Source organism: Phacochoerus africanus, chromosome 7 (genome assembly GCF_016906955.1).
Source record: "Phacochoerus africanus isolate WHEZ1 chromosome 7, ROS_Pafr_v1, whole genome shotgun sequence".
In the NCBI taxonomy this organism is placed as follows: domain Eukaryota; kingdom Metazoa; phylum Chordata; class Mammalia; order Artiodactyla; family Suidae; genus Phacochoerus; species Phacochoerus africanus.
The window spans coordinates 72550013-72569554 of NC_062550.1; the positions used below are offsets into that span (position 1 = coordinate 72550013).

The 19542-nt window shown below is 41.2% G+C and overlaps 1 protein-coding gene across 1 annotated transcript in view; it reads left to right on the forward strand.

The window, feature by feature from the left end:
- ADIPOR2 (adiponectin receptor 2) overlaps positions 1 to 19542 on the forward strand; it is a 51488-nt gene that overhangs the window by 16423 nt on the left and 15523 nt on the right. The window contains exon 2 of the mRNA XM_047787901.1: positions 10483 to 10735. Coding sequence (XP_047643857.1) covers positions 10565 to 10735 — 171 coding nt within the window. The 5' untranslated portion in view covers positions 10483 to 10564. The remainder of the gene's footprint in view (positions 1 to 10482; positions 10736 to 19542) is intronic.

Sequence of the window (19542 nt, forward strand, 5' to 3'; positions counted from 1 at the left end):
ACAGCAGGCTAATGCCCTAAAGACTGTGCCCTCTTTTGGGAAAGGATAGGAAGGAATCTTACAGTTTGGGCCACAGATAAGGATCAAGGTAGACATAAGCTTGCATTCTTCTTCAGAGCTGCTGTTCAGTGGTCTGGGACTGGTACTGGTGGTCCTTGAGATGATCACACCGTGACCTTCTTTCTGAAATGAAGAATACTTCGTCCAGTAGTTAACATCTTCCATTTGTTGGGGGTTTTACTTTTGCAGAAGAGCTTAAAGACACGTGTACCCCTAGAGGAGGAACCAGGACCTTGTCCCAAGGCTGCACTGTTGTTTCTTGACTGTTCCTCCCTTATCTCTGCATCCCCTCCCTTCGCTGATTAAAACCGTTTGAACCTGCCCTTTGGAGGCTGAATGAAGCCCATTTCCTACAAACAAGAAATGGGGGATCCAGGCTTTTGTGCCCAGAAACCATAGGGTCCTGCTTGGTTTTACTTTCACCTTAGAGGAAGCCAACAAAATCATGGGACATATTTTATAGTCTCTTCTCTACCACTGAATAATTATAGAACTAGAAAGTGGTGCAACTAGAACTAGATTACTGCGCCCCACTTGCTGTGTCCCGGCTAACACAAAGACATTACACCACTGGTCCTTAAAATTTGTGAGGTCCACGGCACATGGCAAGCCTTTAGAGAACCTTGCTAGAAGGTTTCTATCTATCACATTAACTGACAAAGTAAGGGTTGGACCTCTTAAAATTAATACTTGAAAAAGCTTTTCAGTGACGAGGAAGAGGTCTTCTGGGTGCCAGAATGTTGTTTGTTGCTGGTGACACAGCATTTATACTTTGCCAACTTTGTGTCCTTAGTGTGCTTTTCTGAGTGTTATTACCCATGGCATATAGAAGTTCCCAGACCCAGAATCAAATCTGAGTCACAGCTGCAACCTATGCCACATCTGCTGCAATGCCAGATCCTTAACCCACTGAACTACTGTGGGAACTCCCAAGTGTGTTTTTTACATTAATAAAAAGCTTATTAGAGAGAGACGCAGTACGATAGTATATTTTCCTGAAAGCTATTGCCTTGATTATCTTCTTTTACAGTTACTAAAACTTTTATTTTATTTTATTTTTTTAATGAGTTTGGACTCTGTGAGGCCTAAATTAAGCATGTTTTTAAAAAGACATTTCTATCTCCTTTTTTCACCCAATTTTTAAAGATAATTTAACTTTTTGTCTTTTTTTTTTTTTTTTTTTTGAGGGGATGCTGCACACTCAGCATATGGAAATTCCCAGGTTAGGGGTCACGTCAGAGCTGTAGCTGCTGGCCTACTCCACAGCCGCAGCAACTTGGGATCTGAGCCACATCTGCTACCTACACCACAGGTCATGGCAGCACTGGATCCTTAACCCACTGAGTGAGGCCAGGGACTGAACCTGCGACCTCATGGTTCCTAGTGTGATTCATTTCTGCTGCGCCAAGGTGGGAACTCCAGGAACTCTGATAATTTTATTTCTTCTCATTTGTTCCCAAAATAAGACAGTAAATTTACCCCTTCACCCATATTAGTCATTTTTAGTAAAGTTATATAACAGTATAGGTGAAGAGCCTCAGCAGCGAGACTGACTGGGTTAAAGTTCTAGCTTACCAATTACTAGTTGTATGTTAATTATTCTGACTTGTCTTGCTTTATTTCCTATGTATAAATTGGGGCTTCTTATGGTACCCATCTCACAGAGCTTTAAATGAATTTATTCTTAAATATTAAGTAAAAGACACAGTGCCTGGCATATAGTAAGCACTTAATACATATAACTTATAGTGGGTATTGTTGCCAAAACTCAGCCTCTGTCGCTGGTGCCAAATAGAAACAGAGTCGGGTGAAGGAGAAAAAGATAGCTGTATTGCTTTGCCAGGCAAAGGAGGCCACAGCAGGCAATGCCTTAAAGACTGTGCCCCCTTTGGGATTAGGAGGTGGTTTTATAGTTTTGGGAGTGGAGAATAGGGCTGCAGATAAGGAACAGAGTAGAGGCAAGCTTGCATTCTTTTTCAGAGCTGGTGTTTAGTGGCCCCAGGACTGGTTCTGGTGGTCCTCCTTTCTGGAAGAAGAAGGCTTCATCAAGTAGTTAACGTCTTCTACTTGTTGGGGGTTTTAGTTTTGCTGAAGAGCTGAAAGATGTTGTTATGTATATTCCTTGAAGAGGAACTAGGACCCTGCCGCAAGGCTGCACTTGTTGTCTCCTGATTGTTTCTCCCTGGTCTCTGCATTCCCTCCCTTCCCTGATGAGCAACTGTTTGAACCTTCCCTTTGGAACTCATGGAAGGTCTTGAAGGCTGAAGCTTATTCCCTAAAAACAAGAAATGGGGGCACAGAGTGGCTTGTGTGTGCAGGAGCCCCACAGGGCCCTGCTCGGTTTCAGTATTGCTATTTTTCATTATGCTAAAATGTACACGATATGAAGTTTATTATTTTTACTGTTTTGAAGTTCATATTTCAGTGACATTAAAGTACATTCACAGTGTTGTATAACCACCATCAGTATCTATTCCAAAATTTTCCCATCACCTAAAACAAAAACTGACCACCAACAATAATTCCCACTGTTCTCCCTTAATCCTTCGTAACTTCTGTTCTACTTGTTGTAGCATGAATCTGAACTTCATCCCCCCCCCCTTTTTTTTTTGCTTTTTAGGGCCTCACCTGTGGCACATGGAAATTCCCAGGCTAGGGAACTACACCACAGCTCTGAGCAATGCTGGATCCCTAACCCACTGAGCGAGGCCAGGGATACAACCTACATCCTCATGGATCCTGGTTGGGTTCCTTAACCACTGAGCTGTGAAGGGAACTCCTTCATTCCCTCTTACAGCTGAAAAATATTACACTGAATGCTTATACACATTTTGTTTGTCCATTCATCTGTCCATGGACACTTGGCTTGTTTCCATGTTTTAGCTATTGGGAATATGGTGCATAAGAATCAGTTTGATATTAGTAACTGCTTTCAGTTATTTTGGGTGCATACCTAGGAAGTGGAATTGTTGAGTCATGGTCAACTTTTGAATTTTTTGAGGAACCTGTTACTATTGTCATAATTATTATCATCCTTTGGTGAAATGTATTGATGAGCTTTTTCAGGGATATTATTTTTAGCACCCAGGTGCTGTTGGCATTATTGTGTGAATGTTTTATTGGGAAACTATGTACATGATTTTCTACACCCCCCCCCCCCTTTTTTTTTTTTTTTTGCAATTTCTGGTATCAAGTATTATGTTTAAAACTACAGCTGGGTTTGCGTGCTTTTTTTTAAAAAAAATTAAACTCTTCATTTTGAGATAACTGTAGATTCAAATATAGTTGTAAGAAATAATATAGCGAGATCTTCCATGCACTTTGCCTAGTTTTTCCCAGTTTTAAAACTTGCAGAACTATGTACAACATGATATTGACATTGATGTAGTCAAGATACAGATCAGTCGTGTCTCCCCTAAGACTGTCTCCCTTAAGTAGTAGCCATGCAGTCTTCCTTCCCACTCCCACACCTTTCTTAACTCTGGACAACCACTAATCTGTTTTTCATTTCTATGTTTTTGTCATTTCGATAATTTTACATAAGTGGAACCCTATAGTGTAACTTTTTGCCCCCCATTTAAAAAATGTGTAAAATATACATAATGTAAAATATGCTATCTTAACCATTTTATTTATTTTTTCAATTATTTTTTATTTATTTTATTTTATGTATTAATTTTTTTTTAGGGCCACACCTGAAGCATATGGAAGTTCTTAGGCTAGGGGTCCACTTGGAGCTGCAGCTCGCCAGCAGCCACAGCAACGTGGGATCTGAGTCACACCTGTGGCCTACACCATAGCTTACTGCAGTGCTAGATCCTTAACCCACTGAGTGAGGCCTGGGTTTGAACCAGCCTCCTCATGAGTACTAGGTGGGTTACTGCTGAGCCATGACAGGAACTCCTATCTTAGCCATTTTAAAGGGTATTGTCATGTTGTACATCCATGTTGTTGTGCAGCCATCACCACCATTCATCTGCAGAATTCTTCTTGCAAAAAGGAAACTCTCTACCCAGTAAACAGTTCCTCTCAGTTCCCTCTTTCCCCTCAGCCCCTGGCAACCACCATTCTATTTTCTGTCTATGGATTTGACTACTTTTAAGTACCTATGGTAAGTGGAATATACGGTATTTATGTTTTGTGTTTGGCTTATTTCACTTAGCATAGTGTCCTCAGGTTCATTCAGGTTGTAGCTTATGTCAGAATTTTCTTCTTTTTTGAGGCTGAAGAATATTTTATTGTATGTATAGATCACATTTTGTTTAGCTGTTTATCCGTTGAAGGACACTTGCTTGGGCTGGTCCACCTTCTGTGTATTGTGAATAACTGTTATGAACATGAATGTATAAAGGTCTCTGCAAGGCCCTGCTTTCAATTCTTTTGGGTATACACCTAGAAGTGGAGTTGGTGATCATAGAGTAAATCTATTTTTATCAGTTTGAGGAACTACTATATTGTTTCACACAGCTTGTTTGCCGTTTTAAGATTAGGGGCAAGGAGTTCCCTGGTGGCCTGGCGGGTAAGGATCCAGTGTTGTCACTGCTGTAGTGTGGGTTTGATCCTTGGCCCAGGAACTTCTGCATGCTGTGAGGGTGGTCCCAAAAAAAGGAAGAAAAAAATGGAGGCAACATAAACATTAAAATCATGAAATAGGTCAAGTAATACATTGCACTAATATGGTCTACCTTGATAAGAAGCCCAACTGTGATTAAATATCCTATAAATAATATTAATTCCTTTACCTCTTTTTCCCCTAAAGAATGATACAGTCATTCATTTATTCAAGAAACCTTTACTGAATGTCTACTGTGTATCTGTTGCAGTTTAGTTTTTAGCAATGAGCAAAACAGAAATCTTTGCCCTCATGGAACATGTGAATATTACTGGTTTTTTAAAAATCCCTTTCCTGGAAGAGAGGTGGATTTCTAGACCAGAGGTATCAAACAATTAAGTTAGCAGTTTCTTCAGGTAAAGAAAATTGCTTTTGAGGTATCATGTAAGTAAACTTGGTGCTTTTAAGCAACATAATTATGCAGTATTATTTGAAGGGAAAGTGAAGTCTTAGAAATAGGGAGTTTTAAAATTTCCATTGCTTTCCCATTGGGAAGGAGATCTGATGTGAGTACATTTAACTGGGAGTCCAGGGGTTCAGCGCCAGTCCTGAATTTACCATCTAATATTTGGTATTCTCCTGGATTCTTTATTTTGATCCTTGCTCCTCCTCTGTATATCTCTTTGTCCTGTCCGCTCTTGTTACACTGATAATTATGCTAGTATCACTTTTAATCCTACTAATACCTCATTCTGTTTTCAAGCTCATTCTTTTCTGAATTCCAGATTTGTGTGTCCTAGTGCCAGCTGAACATTTCTGTCACTTTAGACTCCATTTCTTTCTTTCTTTTCTTTTCTTTTTTTGTCTTTTTGCCTTTTCTAGGGCTGCTCCCATGGTATACGGAGGTTCCCAAGCTAGGGGTCTAATCGGAGCTGCAGCCACTGGCCTATGCCAGAGCCACAGCAACGCTGGATCCAAGCCGCATCTGCAACCTACACCACAGCTCACGGCCATGCCGGATCCTTAACCCACTGAGCAAGGCCAGGGATGGAACCCGCAACCTCATGGTTCCTAGTCGGATTCGTTAACCACTGTGCCACGACAGGAACTCCTAGACTTCATTTCTTAAAACAAATTCTTCTTCCCCTGTGAATTTGCTTCTCCCCTTGTCACCCCTTCATCTTAGTGAATGACATCTTCTGTACACTCAGCTGCCTGAGCAAAAAGCTTGGTTTACCTGAGTTCTTTCTGTCTAGTCATCACTGACCCTCCCCATCCAGTCAGTCAGCCTAAGGATTGGTTTTTTTCTACTGAGCCTATCTTGAACTTGCCCATTCCTGATTTCTTTCTTTCTTTCTTTCTTTCTTTCTTTCTTTCTTTCTTTTTTTTTTTTTTTTGGCTTTTTAGGGCTGCACTTTTGGCATAGGGAGGTTTCCAGGGTAGGAGCTGAATCGGAGCTACAGCTGCCAGCCTACGCCACAGCCACAGCAACACCACACCTGAGCCATGTCTTTGACCTACACCACAGTTCACGGCAACACTGGATCCTTAACCCACTGAGCAAGGCCAGGGATTGAACCCTCAACCTCATGGTTCCTAGTCGGATTCATTTCCGATGTGCCACAATGGGAACTCCCCCTGTTCTTGATTTCTGAACAGTCCCTGCACTCCCTGCCTTGTCTATGCTGTTTGCTCTGCACATAATACCTTTCCTCTACTCTGCTTGGTGAAGCCTCATTGCTTTTGGGAGTTAGTGATGTCTGAGTCTGCTCCTGGAGCACGTGAAGTTGAGTCTCCATTGTACTTCTTTTGTAGTTTCAAACTGTTTACTGGGAAGAAGTCTTGGCAAATTTAAAAATAAATTATTTTATGCCAGTACTTAAATTAGTTTATGAAAACATTTTTAAAAAGAGAAAAATAGAGTACGTGTTTAATTTAAACAGAAAATGAGTTTCTTTTCCAACAAACACTGTAGGCTTAATAATTCATTCAATAAAAGAAGTAAGTTTAATGTAGATATTTGGGGCAAGGTGTCTTGGAACCTATATAGGACCTGTAGGAATTGAAAAACTCAGTATTTTCTTTCTTTCCTCATCACCACTTCTGGCTGCTCAGAGACTTTTTTTTTGTCTTTTTGCCTTTTCTAGGGCCGCTCCCGCGCAGCATATGGAGGTTCCCAGGCTAGGGGTTCTGATTGGAGCTGTAGCCACTGGCCTACACCAGATCCACAGCAACATGGGATCCAAGCCGTCTCTGCAACCTACACCACAACTCACAGCAATGCTGGATCCTTAACCCACTGATTGAGGCCAGGGGTCGAACCTGCGACCTCATGGTTCCTAGTCAGATTTGTTAACCACTGAGCCACGACAGGAACTCCAGATTTTTTTTTTTAACTCAATGGATTTTATTACATTTATAGTTGTACAATGATCATCACAACCCAGTTTTATAGTATTTCCATCCCAAACACCCAGCCCATCCCCCCGACCCCTAACCTGTCTCCTTTGGAAACCATAGTTTTTCAGAGTCTGTGAGTCAGTATCTGTTATGCAAAGAAGTTCATTTTGTCCTTTTTTTAGATTCCACAAGTAAGTGACAGCCTGTGACATTGGTGTCTCACTGACTAACTTCACTTAGCATGATAATTTTCTAGGTGTATCCATGTTGCTGCAAAAGCCATTATTTCTTTCCTTTTAATGGCTGAGTAATATTCCATTGTGTATGTGTACCACATCTTTATCCACTCCTCTGTTGATGGATATTTTGGTTGTTTTCATGTCTTGGCTACGTATATAGTGCAGCAGTGAATGTTGGAGTACAGGTATCTTTTCAAGTCATGGTTTTCTCTGTATAGATGCCCAGGGGTGGTCCTCAGAGATTTTTAAAGATCTTAAATCTGCTCTCCTTGCTGAAAATGTACCTGGTTGAATTTATGTAGGACTTCTACATTTATTCACACACTCAGCACCTCTTAGTTACTTGCTCCTTCCTGCAGCTGTTTTGTTTGTATTGGGTTCTTTTCTTTCTTTTTTTCTTATCTTGGTGTAATACAGCGTAGTATTCATAAAAGCTTGACCAATGAGCATTTTCTGAAGAAACAGAATAAAGTTTAACTCTGATTAACAGATAATGGTACTCCGAAGTCTCACTTTTTTGGACTGCCCGTGGAATGTGGAAGCTCTGAGGCCAGGAATTGAACCCACACCCCAGTACCGACCAAGCGGCTACAGTGAGAATGCCATATCCTTAACCTGCTGTGCCACCAGGGACCTCCTGAAGCCTCACTTTCCATCTCCCATCTCACTCCTTTTTACTGTTAAGAATCTTAGAGCAAATTGAAGCCTAGTCCCAAATCCTTTATCTTTTTTTTTTTGTCTTTTTGTCTTTTTAGGGCCGCACCTACGGCATATGGAGGTTCCCAGGCTAGGGGTCTAATTGGAGCTGTAGCTGCCAGCCTACACCACAGCCACAGCAACACCAGATCTGAGCCGCGTCTGTGACCTACACCACAGCTCATGGCAATGCCGGATCTTTAATCTACTGAGTGAGGCCAGGGATTGAACCTGAAACCTCATGGTTCCCAGTGGGATTTGTTTCCACTGCGCCACGATGGGAACTCCCCGAATACTTTATCTTTTATTCTTCTTAGCAACACAATCAGCTGGACAGTTCGTTGTTCCAGCTGCTTTTAGCAACAGACTAATGGCCTTGGAAAAGTCACCTAATCTCTGAGTCTGTTTCCACATCTGTAAAGTGAAAGATATGGGAGATACCACATGTAAATTCTCTGGTACAGAATTTGACTTAATTCAGGTTTCTCCTTTTGGCACAGAGGTTAAGACTGGTGTTGTCACTGCTGTGGTTTGATCCCTGACCCAGGAACTTCTGTATGCCACAGTGTGGCCACCCCCCCCTCCAAAAATTTTTTTTAATTGAGTCCATATGCAATAAATGTTAGCATATGGAACAAAATGAAATGATGAGTGTGAAACAGCTTTGTGAGCTGTAAATAAATAAATCTAAGTCAGTAGCATTGTTTGCTTGTTAAGATGGGCATCAGTAGCATAGTTTATAACCTCAGTATTATAATACACTGGCTCAGGCTCTTCGTGATAGGTTCAGGCCCAGGTTTGGTCATGCTTAAAGACTGCATTTGTTCTTCTAAAAACTTTACAGAACATCTCCAGCAAACTTACATGATTTATGAAACAAACAGTAGTCTAATTCAAACTCTTCAGTTAATTCTTAGTCACCTTTTACCCTCTTTTTTTTTTTTTTTTTGTCTTTTTGCTATTTATTGGGCTGCTCCTGTGGCATGTGGAGGTTCCCAGGCTAGGGGTCTAATCGGAGCTGTAGCTGCCAGCCTACACCAGAGCCACAGCAACGTGGGATCCGAGCTGTGTCTGCGACCTATACCACAGCTCACAGCAATGCCGGATCATTAACCTACTGAGCAAGGGCAGGGACCGAACCCACAACTTCATGGTTCCTAGTTGGATTCATTAACCACTGCGCCACGACAGACACTCCTACCCTCTTTTTTTTTTTTTTTTTGCATCCAGGTCTTCCACTTTGCCCTACTCCTCCTCTCCCCTCTTACGAATTTTGAATCTCATGAGATTTATGAGCCTAACATGTACCTTGGCTTCTTCATGTTTTAGTCTTTCTAGTTGGATTGGCTGTGATAATCACCTTATTTGGATATGTATCTTAAATCTCTAAAATAAATTAAGCTTTTGTACTATGAGTTATGAGATAAAGGGCCAAGGACTTAAAATTATTGACCCACTAGGAAACTTATGAGATCCAATATAGAGGAATATGGATGAATTCTGAAAGTATTTTTACCACTTAAAAACATTTAAATACCACTTGTCACATTCTTTAAATATTTATATGCATAACACTTTCTGGGAGCTCACAGGGATATAAAAGCGGTGTGCTCTGGTGTCAGTTTCTTGCCTTCTAGGGTAGTCTAGAGTTAGTTCAGAACAGCTCAGAAATATTGACATTGCAGACATTAAGCAAGCAACCTAAAATATAAAACATCGCCAATAATATATGCCACATCAGTCAGACACTGTCTTATTTATTTCATAAAAGTGTGTTGAATTTTGGTTTCCTCGCCTGTGAAGTAGAAATGAAAATACCCTGAAGAGTCATCATGATTTAAATGAGGTTGGATATGGAAAACTTACATTCTTTCTGCAGTTATAGGTATGTTTTTAATTGAAAAAATATTATATGGCATATGGTTAAAAAAAAAAAATTCAGGCAGGACAAAATGGAAAGTAAGTCTTACTCCAGACCCTAGGTTCTGCCCTGGGTACTCCTGTACCAAGAGCACAGTTAGTTGTTCCACATACATATAAACTTATTTTTATAAAATCTGTGTGGGAACATTATACATGTTATCTTTTATAGCCTGCTTTTTTTTCATTTAAAAATATATTTTGGCAGAGTTCCTGTTGTGGCACAGTGGAAATGAATCCGACTAAGAACCATGAGGTTGCAGGTTTGATCCCTGGCCTCTCTCAGTGGGTTAAGGATCCAGTGTTGCCGTGAGCTGTGGTGTAGGTCAAAGACGTGGCTCGGATTTGATGTTGCTGTCACTGTGGCGTAAGCCTGCAGCTGTAGCTCTGATTAGACCCCTAACCCGGGAACCTCCATGTGCCATGGGTGTGGGTCTAAAAAGCAAAAAATAAAGAATAAGTACATTTTGGCAGTCTTTTAACAATAAATGCAAGTTTTTAAATACATTTATTATTCTTAATAATTGCGGAAAATTATAGTTTTAGTGTATAATAACACAGCCTGTGTCTTCCCTGCAACTCATTCAATTGTTGATTCAAAACTTCTCTCCTTAGGGTCAACTCACTATCCTAAAAGTCCACCCTCCCTAGAAGAAGGGACAGAAAGACCTCTCTGTAAGAAGGGCTTGGGTATCCCATGAACGAGACAGCAGAAAACCGATCGGAGTACAGCAGGACTCCAGAGCCAGGTATAAGGCTCAGAAAAGGGCACCAACCTGATGGTACAAGGAGAGGTGACAATGACATCCACCAAGGAACCTTGGATCCTGTTATAGAGGCAACTGTCATTTCTTCCTGCCATAAAAAAGTAAGTTAAAAAAAGTGTGGGAATCTTGCTGGAGTTTGGAAAGGCAGAACACTGCCTTTTGAAAAGGAACCTTGTAAGGTTTTGTTCAGGATAATTTGAAGTTTTGTATTCTTAAGTTACCTAGGTATTAGTTACGCCTTTTCTATTCTACACACTGAGAACTGTGCTTATCTGTTTTATTTAAGAAAGGTGGTGGGTTTCTGTAGTTACCACATATCCATCATATACTCTTCTGTCTGGCTTTTTTCACTCATCATCATGTTTGTGAAGTTCATCTGTATTTGCTTTGTGTAGCTGTAGATTGTTCATTTTCATTGCTCTGTAGTATTTCTTCATGTGACTATACCACATTTAATTAATTAATTTTTTTGGTCTTTTTAGGGTCCCACCTGCGGCATGGGGAGGTTCCCAGGCTAGGGGTCTAATCGGAGCTACGCCACAGCCACAGCAGCGCCAGATCCGAGCTGCCTCTGTGACCTACACCACAGCTCATGGCATCGCTGAATCCTTAACCCACTGAGCAAGGCCAGGGATCAAACCCGCAACCTCATGGCTCCTAGTCAGATTTGTTTCTGCTACACCACGACAGGAACTCCTGCCTTTATTTACTTTTTTTTTTTTTGAGATGTTTTGTGTTGGCGCTCTGGGAGTACAAAGATAAGACATGGTTTCTGCCCTTAAGCAGGTTGTGTAGTTTAGTTCAGGAGACAGACAAGTAAATCAGTACATTTTTGCTAACTGCCATGTGACTATATGCACAGGGGGAACCTCTCCTGTCAGGTTGGCATCTGGGAAGGTAGAACTTGCATTTCAAAGTTAGCTAAGAGGAGGGATTAGAAGGCATTCCAGGCCAAGAGAATAGTATATGTGAAGACACAGAAGCAAGAAATAGCATGATGCTTTCAGGGAATAGGAGTCATGTATTTATTTATTTATTTTTTGCTTTTTAGGGCTGTAGCCATGGCATATGGAAGTTCCCATGCTAGGAATTGAATCGGAGCTACAGCTGCCAGCCCACTCCACAGCCATAGCAATGTGGGCCATGAGCTTCGTCTGTGACCTACGCCACAGCTCACAGCAATGCCAGATCCTTGACCCAGTGAGTGAGACCAGGGATCTAACCCATGTCCTCATGGTTACTAGTCGGATTCCTTTCCACTGCACCACAACAAGAACTCTAATAGCTAATGTGTAGACACTGGTGATACTGATGTGTGAACCTGCAAAATGCTTGGTATGGGGGGGAATGTAGGGTGACAGGGACAAGGATTATTAGCAAGGAAGCCTTAGATAATCCAGATCTTTAGACTCCTGGTCCAATATTCCCCCATCGTCAAATTCTTTTTGAGATGTGTGATGTCGTATATTGATTGAAAAGGAAAGACCATTACTTCTAGGCCTCTGACTCTAAGGCCTTGGCTCTTTTAACTATATTTGTTCAAGTTTATAGTTTGTGTTTTGTAAGCGTCTATAGATAAAAGCATAAAAGAAGCATTTCAGACAAGGTTGGCCTGATCTTTAGTTTTACGGCTTTATTTCATATCTCTGAGTTTTCAAGGATTAAGTTGAATAAAGAGAGTAGCCCTTATGGTTGTCCTACTTTTCCTCTGTTCTAGGTTCTTCTTTATAAATGGAAGTTTAGGAGCCAGTTTTCATTCATTCAACCTGGGATTTTTCTCTTGAATTGATTTGCTTTAACCAAACTTTTAGGAATGCCACTGTATATTAGGTTATCATAAGATAAATAGACTCTCCTGCCTGTCAGTCGCTTTATTTTCTTTTGTTGAGGAAACTTACTTACAAAACTCAGTTAAGATTAGAGAGAGTTGCTTTGTGAGGAAAAAAAAAATGATTTTAAAGATCTTTTCCATCAAGCTTGGCAGAGATAACTAGTCTTTTTTTTTTTTTTTTTTTTTTTTTTTCTGGCTGCGGCATGTGGACATTTCCTGGGCCAGGGATTGAACCCTCTGTGCCACCAGGGGATCTAGAGATAATTAGTTTTCACAGGCTAAGACTGTATGTATTTCTAGGCTGGCCAAAATGAATGTTCATATAGACCAGCTATTGTACTTAGTCTGTTTGACCATACCAGAGACACATCCACAGTGGATGTTTATTTATGGCCACACCCATGGCAAATGGAAGTTTCCAGGCTAGGGGTCTGATTGGAGCTTCAGCTGCTGGCCTATGCTACAGCCACAGCAACTCCAGATCCGGGACACATTTTTAATCTACACCACAGCTCATGGCAACACCAGATCCTTAACCCACTGAGCAAGGCCAGGGATCAAACCTATGTCCTCATGGATGCTAGTCAGATTAATTTCCACTGAGCCACGAGGGGAACTCCTGTATTTTACTCATCTTTTAAAAAATCCTTTTGGAACTCCCTGGTGGCTCAGTGGGTTAAGGATCTGGTATTGTTACTGCTCTGGCTTTGGTCACTGCTGTGGCTTAGGTTCAGTCCCTGGCCCGGGATCTTCTGCATGCCATGGGCAAGGCCAAAAAAAAATCCTTTTAATATATATTAAAATGGGAATTCTCATTGTGGTTCAGTGGTTAGGGGCCTGACTAGTATCCATGAGGATGTGGGTTTGATCCCTGGCCTCACTCAGTGGATTAAAGGATCTGGCATTGCTGTGAGCTGTGGTGTAGGTCGCAAACTCAGTTCAGATCCTGTGTTGCTGTGGCTGTGGTATAGACTGGCAGCTGCAGCTCTGATCCAACCCTTAGCCTGGGAGCTTCCATATGCCACAGGTGCAGCACTAAATTAAAAGCAAACACATATATATGTGTGCGTGTGGATATATATATATATATATACTGAATTACTCTGTTGAACTGAGTTGGGCTAAGATTGATGAATTATTTTCATATTGAACTCTTTCATCTTTATTACTCCGGTTCTCTCTTTCCAAAGGTAAAATACACTCCAGAAAATTGGTGTTTTATTTTGCACATTGGTTCATCAAAGTTGGTATCATTGTGTTTTGAATTATAACCCACTTTTAACTCTTCTCACAGATGGACCTCACTGAATGTAGGAGGAGAAAAAGACTCGAAAGTGTCTTTGTACTCATTTCAGAGCATTGACCTCTCTTTAAATTTAAATATAGTGATTTATGTATGGAAAATCTTAGAAATTAAGATTTATGCTTTTATTTTAGGCAGCTTTAGTTTTAATTGTTTAATCATTGACAGTGTCCTATTTCTCTTCAGAATTTGTTGTGGTAACAGGTATGACAACAGAGGCAGAACATGGCATATTTAACGCTTGCATGACTGTCTTAATATAGATGCAATTTAGTGTTGAAACAGAGATCTTTGGGTGCTGTGGTTTAGTGGCTTCTAGAAGGGAAATTGAAAGTTATTTCCACTCATGACAAGGTTGTTCTTGAGAGTTATATTGGAAGACAGAGACTTTTTTTATATACAGCGCCCAGTACAGACCTTCCAAACCTTTATTGTGTAGCAGAGCTATAAACTTGCCTGTGTGCCCTGGAGAAAACATTTTTATCCTGTGTTCTGGCCACTGCTCGACACTAACCACTTTATTCCTACATGTTGTCCTCTGTTTAACCAAGGAAACTATATTTACCACCACCCACTTTGCATAGATCCCTCCTTAATGCTTGAACACAATAACTATTTATGGTCTAGAGGTTTTTGAGGACATGTTTGTGAATGTTCTATTACAGGAGGGAGAGGAGTGAGGATAATACCTGATAAAATGTCAGACTTACTAACTAATACCTTGCTTTTCTGATGGAAACATTTTCATAAAAATTCAGCAGTTCTCCTGATATGTTGGGATGGATGGAAGTATTTATCTTTAATGTGAATTTCTTACCATTGACCACCTTCTGTCTCATAACATATGCACTGGGCCATGGAAGATGGGATTATTACTGTTGGTGGTATTTTTTTTTTTTTTGCTTTATTTTTAAATTTTTTTTAAGGGCCTCACCTGCAGCATATGGAAGTTTCCAGGCAAGAGGGCTAATTGCAGTTGCAGCTGCTAGCCCACTCCACAGCCATAGCAACGCCAGATCCAAGCCATGTCTGCAACCTACACCACAGCTCACGGCAATGCTGGATCCTTAACCCTCTGAGCGAGGCCAGGGATCGAACCCCCACAACCTCACAGTTTCTGGTCGGATTCATTTCCGCTGTGCCTCCACAGGAACTCCATGTTGGTGGTATTTATTAATAAAAAACTGACCAAAAAACCCGGACAAAGCTACATATCTTAGTAATGGAATCTATAGTGAAATTCTTGCCTCACATTTGGCTTGAATTCTTTTGAATTGAAATTAGCTTTTTTAGAAGCATCAGTTTGGATAGGGGAGCAGGTGTAAAAGATAAGAGAAATGCATACAGCAACCCTAATGCCTTTGCAAGTTTTAGCTGCCATGGGTTCGTTAAATAGTACCAGTCCCTCCACAGTGTTCAAATTTTAGTTACTATGGTGTATTTAAAGTACCAACTTTCTACTGGCTCTTCAGTCCACAGATGACTATGCAAATAATAGATCTGCACTGTATTAATGACCAGTCATGCCGCTTCTTTGACAGTCTGTCAGTGACCGGTCAGTGTACATCTGTTATTTACTTAATATGTAAGACAGCAAAGTGTGTTACTTGCTAGTGGTACCATGTGACCCTTTACAAAAATGGATAATCGAAAGCGGGAATTGGCTAACAAAAATAAGAAATGAAAGTGATGATGTGGAAAGTGAAGTTTAAGTCAAATATAAATGGAGTTAGGGAAGCAGTAGCTGGCTGTGGGAATGTTGATACTGCTACCACCTAACAGATTCTGGATCTGCAGCCAGAGGATCTCAGTGAGGGCAAGCTTGTCACCATGTGGGAGTAACAAGAAAGACAAGGCTGTCCAGAGACTAATGTGAGCAAAAAGTCAAATGAAAGGATATTTCATGACATTGAAAGTTCAAAGAATAAACTGTTGAAACTTGGTGCAAACTTAGGAGTGTGACATTTTGCCAAGGCTCAGAGAAGATAGATGCTCCTGTGTTATAAGTACAGCAAGAAGGAGGCAAGCATTGTTCAAATCACTCCTGGTAACTTTTTTTTTTTTTTTTTTTTACAAATAACCCTTAATTCTCTTTCTGTTTTAAAATATAGCATACTAAGTAATTACTAGTTTTACTGGCTTATTTCTCTGTACATTTAAAACTGACAGGTTTTTATGTTTTGACAATTTTTTTAAGGTCATGGAGTTGTGCCCACTGGTCATTAAGATTGCTTTTACATGATTTTGGCTTGCAAAGTTGCTTTCACATCCTGCACTGCCATGCAGAGCAAGGGCTGCCTGTGTGTGGGATGGCCTCTTGGTCTAGTGTCTGTTGTGCACAGAAACAGGCTGCTTCATAACTACAACACTGTAAACGGAGTGACCAGAGGAGGAACTCTGTGGACCTGGAGTTGAACTTCTGACTCTGGCCTTTTCTGGGTGTGTGACCTTGAACACATGGTTTAACCTCAGGTTCAAGAAGGTCAATGAATCCTTCTTGAAGTTTTTGAATGAACATTAGCATCTAGCCCCACCACTTAGTATTAAGTAGCTCACTCTTACTAGCATCTGTCACAGTGAGGGACTGATACAATGTGTCTCATGTGAACACAATGTTGAACTTGGCATTACATAATTTAAAGTGTATAGACCCTCTTAGACCAGAGTTTCTCAACTCTGAGTGACATTTAGGCCGATAGTCCTTTGCACTGTAGGCCCCTACTTGCTAGATGCCAGTAGCATTCCCACCACTTGTGACAAGTAAAAATGAATCCGGACATTGCCAGATCTCGCCTGGCAGGGGTGAGGGTAAAATTGCCCCTAGTTGACCTCAAACTGCTGTAGACTTTATTTTCTTCATTTATTTCTCTCCTGTCTCCCTTGTCTCTGTTGCCAAAGCAAGTTTGCAGATGCAAAGCTAGTGATGCTCTGCTTGCCCTGACCTCAGCCTTTAAATGCTCTGCTTTGTTTGCAGGGTAACAAAACTCCTTAATCTCCAGACCTTTAAGGAGCTGGTTCCTGCCTAACTTCACCTCCACTCTCACCCTCCTGGGTGTTTTTTTTTAAAGCATTTTGCTGGAGAATAATTTAAACACAGTATAATACCCAGATCTTAAATATATGGTACAGTGACACTGCCCGTGTCTGACGACCACACAGATCAAGATTCCAATTATTTCCACCATGTCGAAACTTCTATGCCCTTTGCAGTCAGTAATCCTCCCCTGTCCCCAGAGATCAGCATTATTCTGACTTCTGCCACAGTAGATTTGTTTTGCTTTCTTGTCATTGGCCTTAATATAAACATAGTCATGTGATACACACTTGTAATAGTTGGTCTCTTTCTCTTGGCGTTTTCTGCTGCTCACCCATATTGTTTTGTGTCAGTTTATTTTATTTTATTACTGAAGAGTGTTCTGTTACATAGATATATTGCACTTGTTTATCCAGTTTCTTACAAATCCTAAGTTTTTCTTATTTCTTACAACAATTTCTTATAAACGCATAAGTTTTTGACTTGTGAATGAAGCTACTGTGGACCTCTTTGCTTCCTTTATTTTATTTTATTTTTTTTTTGTCTTTTTGCTATTTCTTTCGGCCGCTCCTGCGGCATATGGAGGTTCCCAGGCTAGGGGTTGAATCGGAGCTGTGGCCACCGGACTACGCCAGAGCCACGCCACATCCGAGCTGGGTCTGCAACCTACACCACAGCTCACAGCAATGCCGGATCGTTAACCCACTGAACAAGGCCAGGGATCGAACCCACAACCTCATGGTTCCTAGTCGGATTCGTTAACCACTGTGCCACGACGGGAACTCCTCTTTGCTTCCTTTAAAAATTTTTTTTGAATTCCCATTATGGCACAGTGGAAACGAATCTGACTGGTAACCATGAAGGTACGGGTTCAATCTCTGGCCTTGCTCAGTGGGTTAAGGATCCAGCGTTGCTGTGAGCTATGGTGTAGGTTGCAGATGTGGCTTGGATTTGGCATTGCTGTGGCTGTATTGTAGCCTACAGCTCCAATTCGACCTGGGAACCTCCATATGCTCCAGGTGTGGCCCTAAAAAAAGAAAAAAAAAATTTTTTTTTTTTTACTGTGGCAAAATTTATAATGTAAAAATTCCCATTCTATCCCCCTTTAGAGTATACAATTCTGTGGCCCTAGACTTTAAATGATGAAGAAATTCAGAAGAGGCACTTGGTTGACTAGCCCCTACATTCTCTGGTGGAGTAAGACACTCTTAGATATTACAGTGGCTTGTAGCCTTCCAAAGGGCTGTGTTATTAAAATTTCACGGGGTTGGTGGAAGAGATCTTAAAGTGCTCTTAGCTCTCGGGGTTGGGGTGGGGAGTAGTCTGCAGGGAGGGAAAGGTGGAACCTTCATGAAGGAGAGATGGAGAAACACTGGGCTGGAGGAGTTAGGAGGTTTAAATAGGAAAGTGATGGTGATGGGCTGGGAAGGTAGGTTTAGGTAAGTAAAGAAGGGAGGCTGGTTTATTGGTAGAAAAGCAGATTCACAATAGTTTTCTGGAAGAGCATGATGTTTTAAAAATCGAGATTGAGTGTGTATCATCTCACACGCTGCTTAATAGCCTATAGTTACTTTGAAACGTGAAGAGTAGGAAAATATAGTCTTAGGATTGCTTTTTAAACATGTTCAAGTTCAGTGGCAGATTACCTCCTGCCTCTTTGTGGTCATCTTTACCGGTCAGCTTTCTGGAAGATGATTGTGCTTCTGTGTGAAGTTGTGTCGTGAGCAGTGCTGTTAACCTCACCAACAGAGTAGGAATTGGCTTCCTTGTGGCGTCATCATTCTCTGAGTGACAGAACCCCCACATTTTAGAGAATAGAGAAGACTAGAGGTTTAGTTTAAACTTCTCCTTTTATTTTTTTTTGTTTTTATTTTTTGGTCTTTTTGCCCTTTCTAGGGCTGCACCAGCAGCATATGGAGGTTCCCAGGTTAGGGGTCTGATCAGAGCTGTTGCCACCGGCCTACACCAGAGCCACAGCAACTCCAGATCCAAGCCACACCTGTGACCTACACCACAGCTCACAGCAACGCTGGATCCTTAACCCACTGAGTGAGGCCAGGGATTGAACCTGCAACCTCATGGTTCCTAGTTGGATTCGTTAACCACTGCGCCATGACGGGAACTCCTAAACTTCTCCTTCTTCTTCTCCTAGAAATGAGAAATGGAGATTCAGAAAGGTTGAGAGACTTGTTTGGAAGTCCACTGGGGAGTTCCCTGCTGGTGCAGCAGGTTAAGAACTTGGCATTGTCACTGCAGTGGCTCCAGATGCTGCTGTGGTGGTGGGTTCCATCCCTGGCCTGGGAACTTTTATTTGCTGTGGGCACAGCCAAAAAAAAGAAAAAGTCTATTGATATTAGTGGTTGAACCAAGCTACGACTTGACTCTCCTGAGTTTTAGTTCATTGCCCTTCTTACAACATCACTCTGTCTTAACCTGTATGTTGCTTGACTTGGAAGTAATTCTTAATTTTAGTGATTTATCCCTTAAGACCTGTCCAGATGGTCATGTCTTCCTGCATTTCCCCAAAGTGATCATTTCTTCAAGTATGTGCAAAGACTGGGTTTTGGCTTTTTTTACTTTTCTACTTTGTTAGCTTTAATCTTCGGCCACTTAATTTTTCTTTCCCTAATGTTCTCCTTTTTTTTTTTTTTTTTTCTTTTTCTTGTCTGTTTACCTTTTCTAGGGCCTCTCCCGGGGCATATGGAGTTCCCAGGCTAGGGGTCAAATCGGAGCTGTAGCC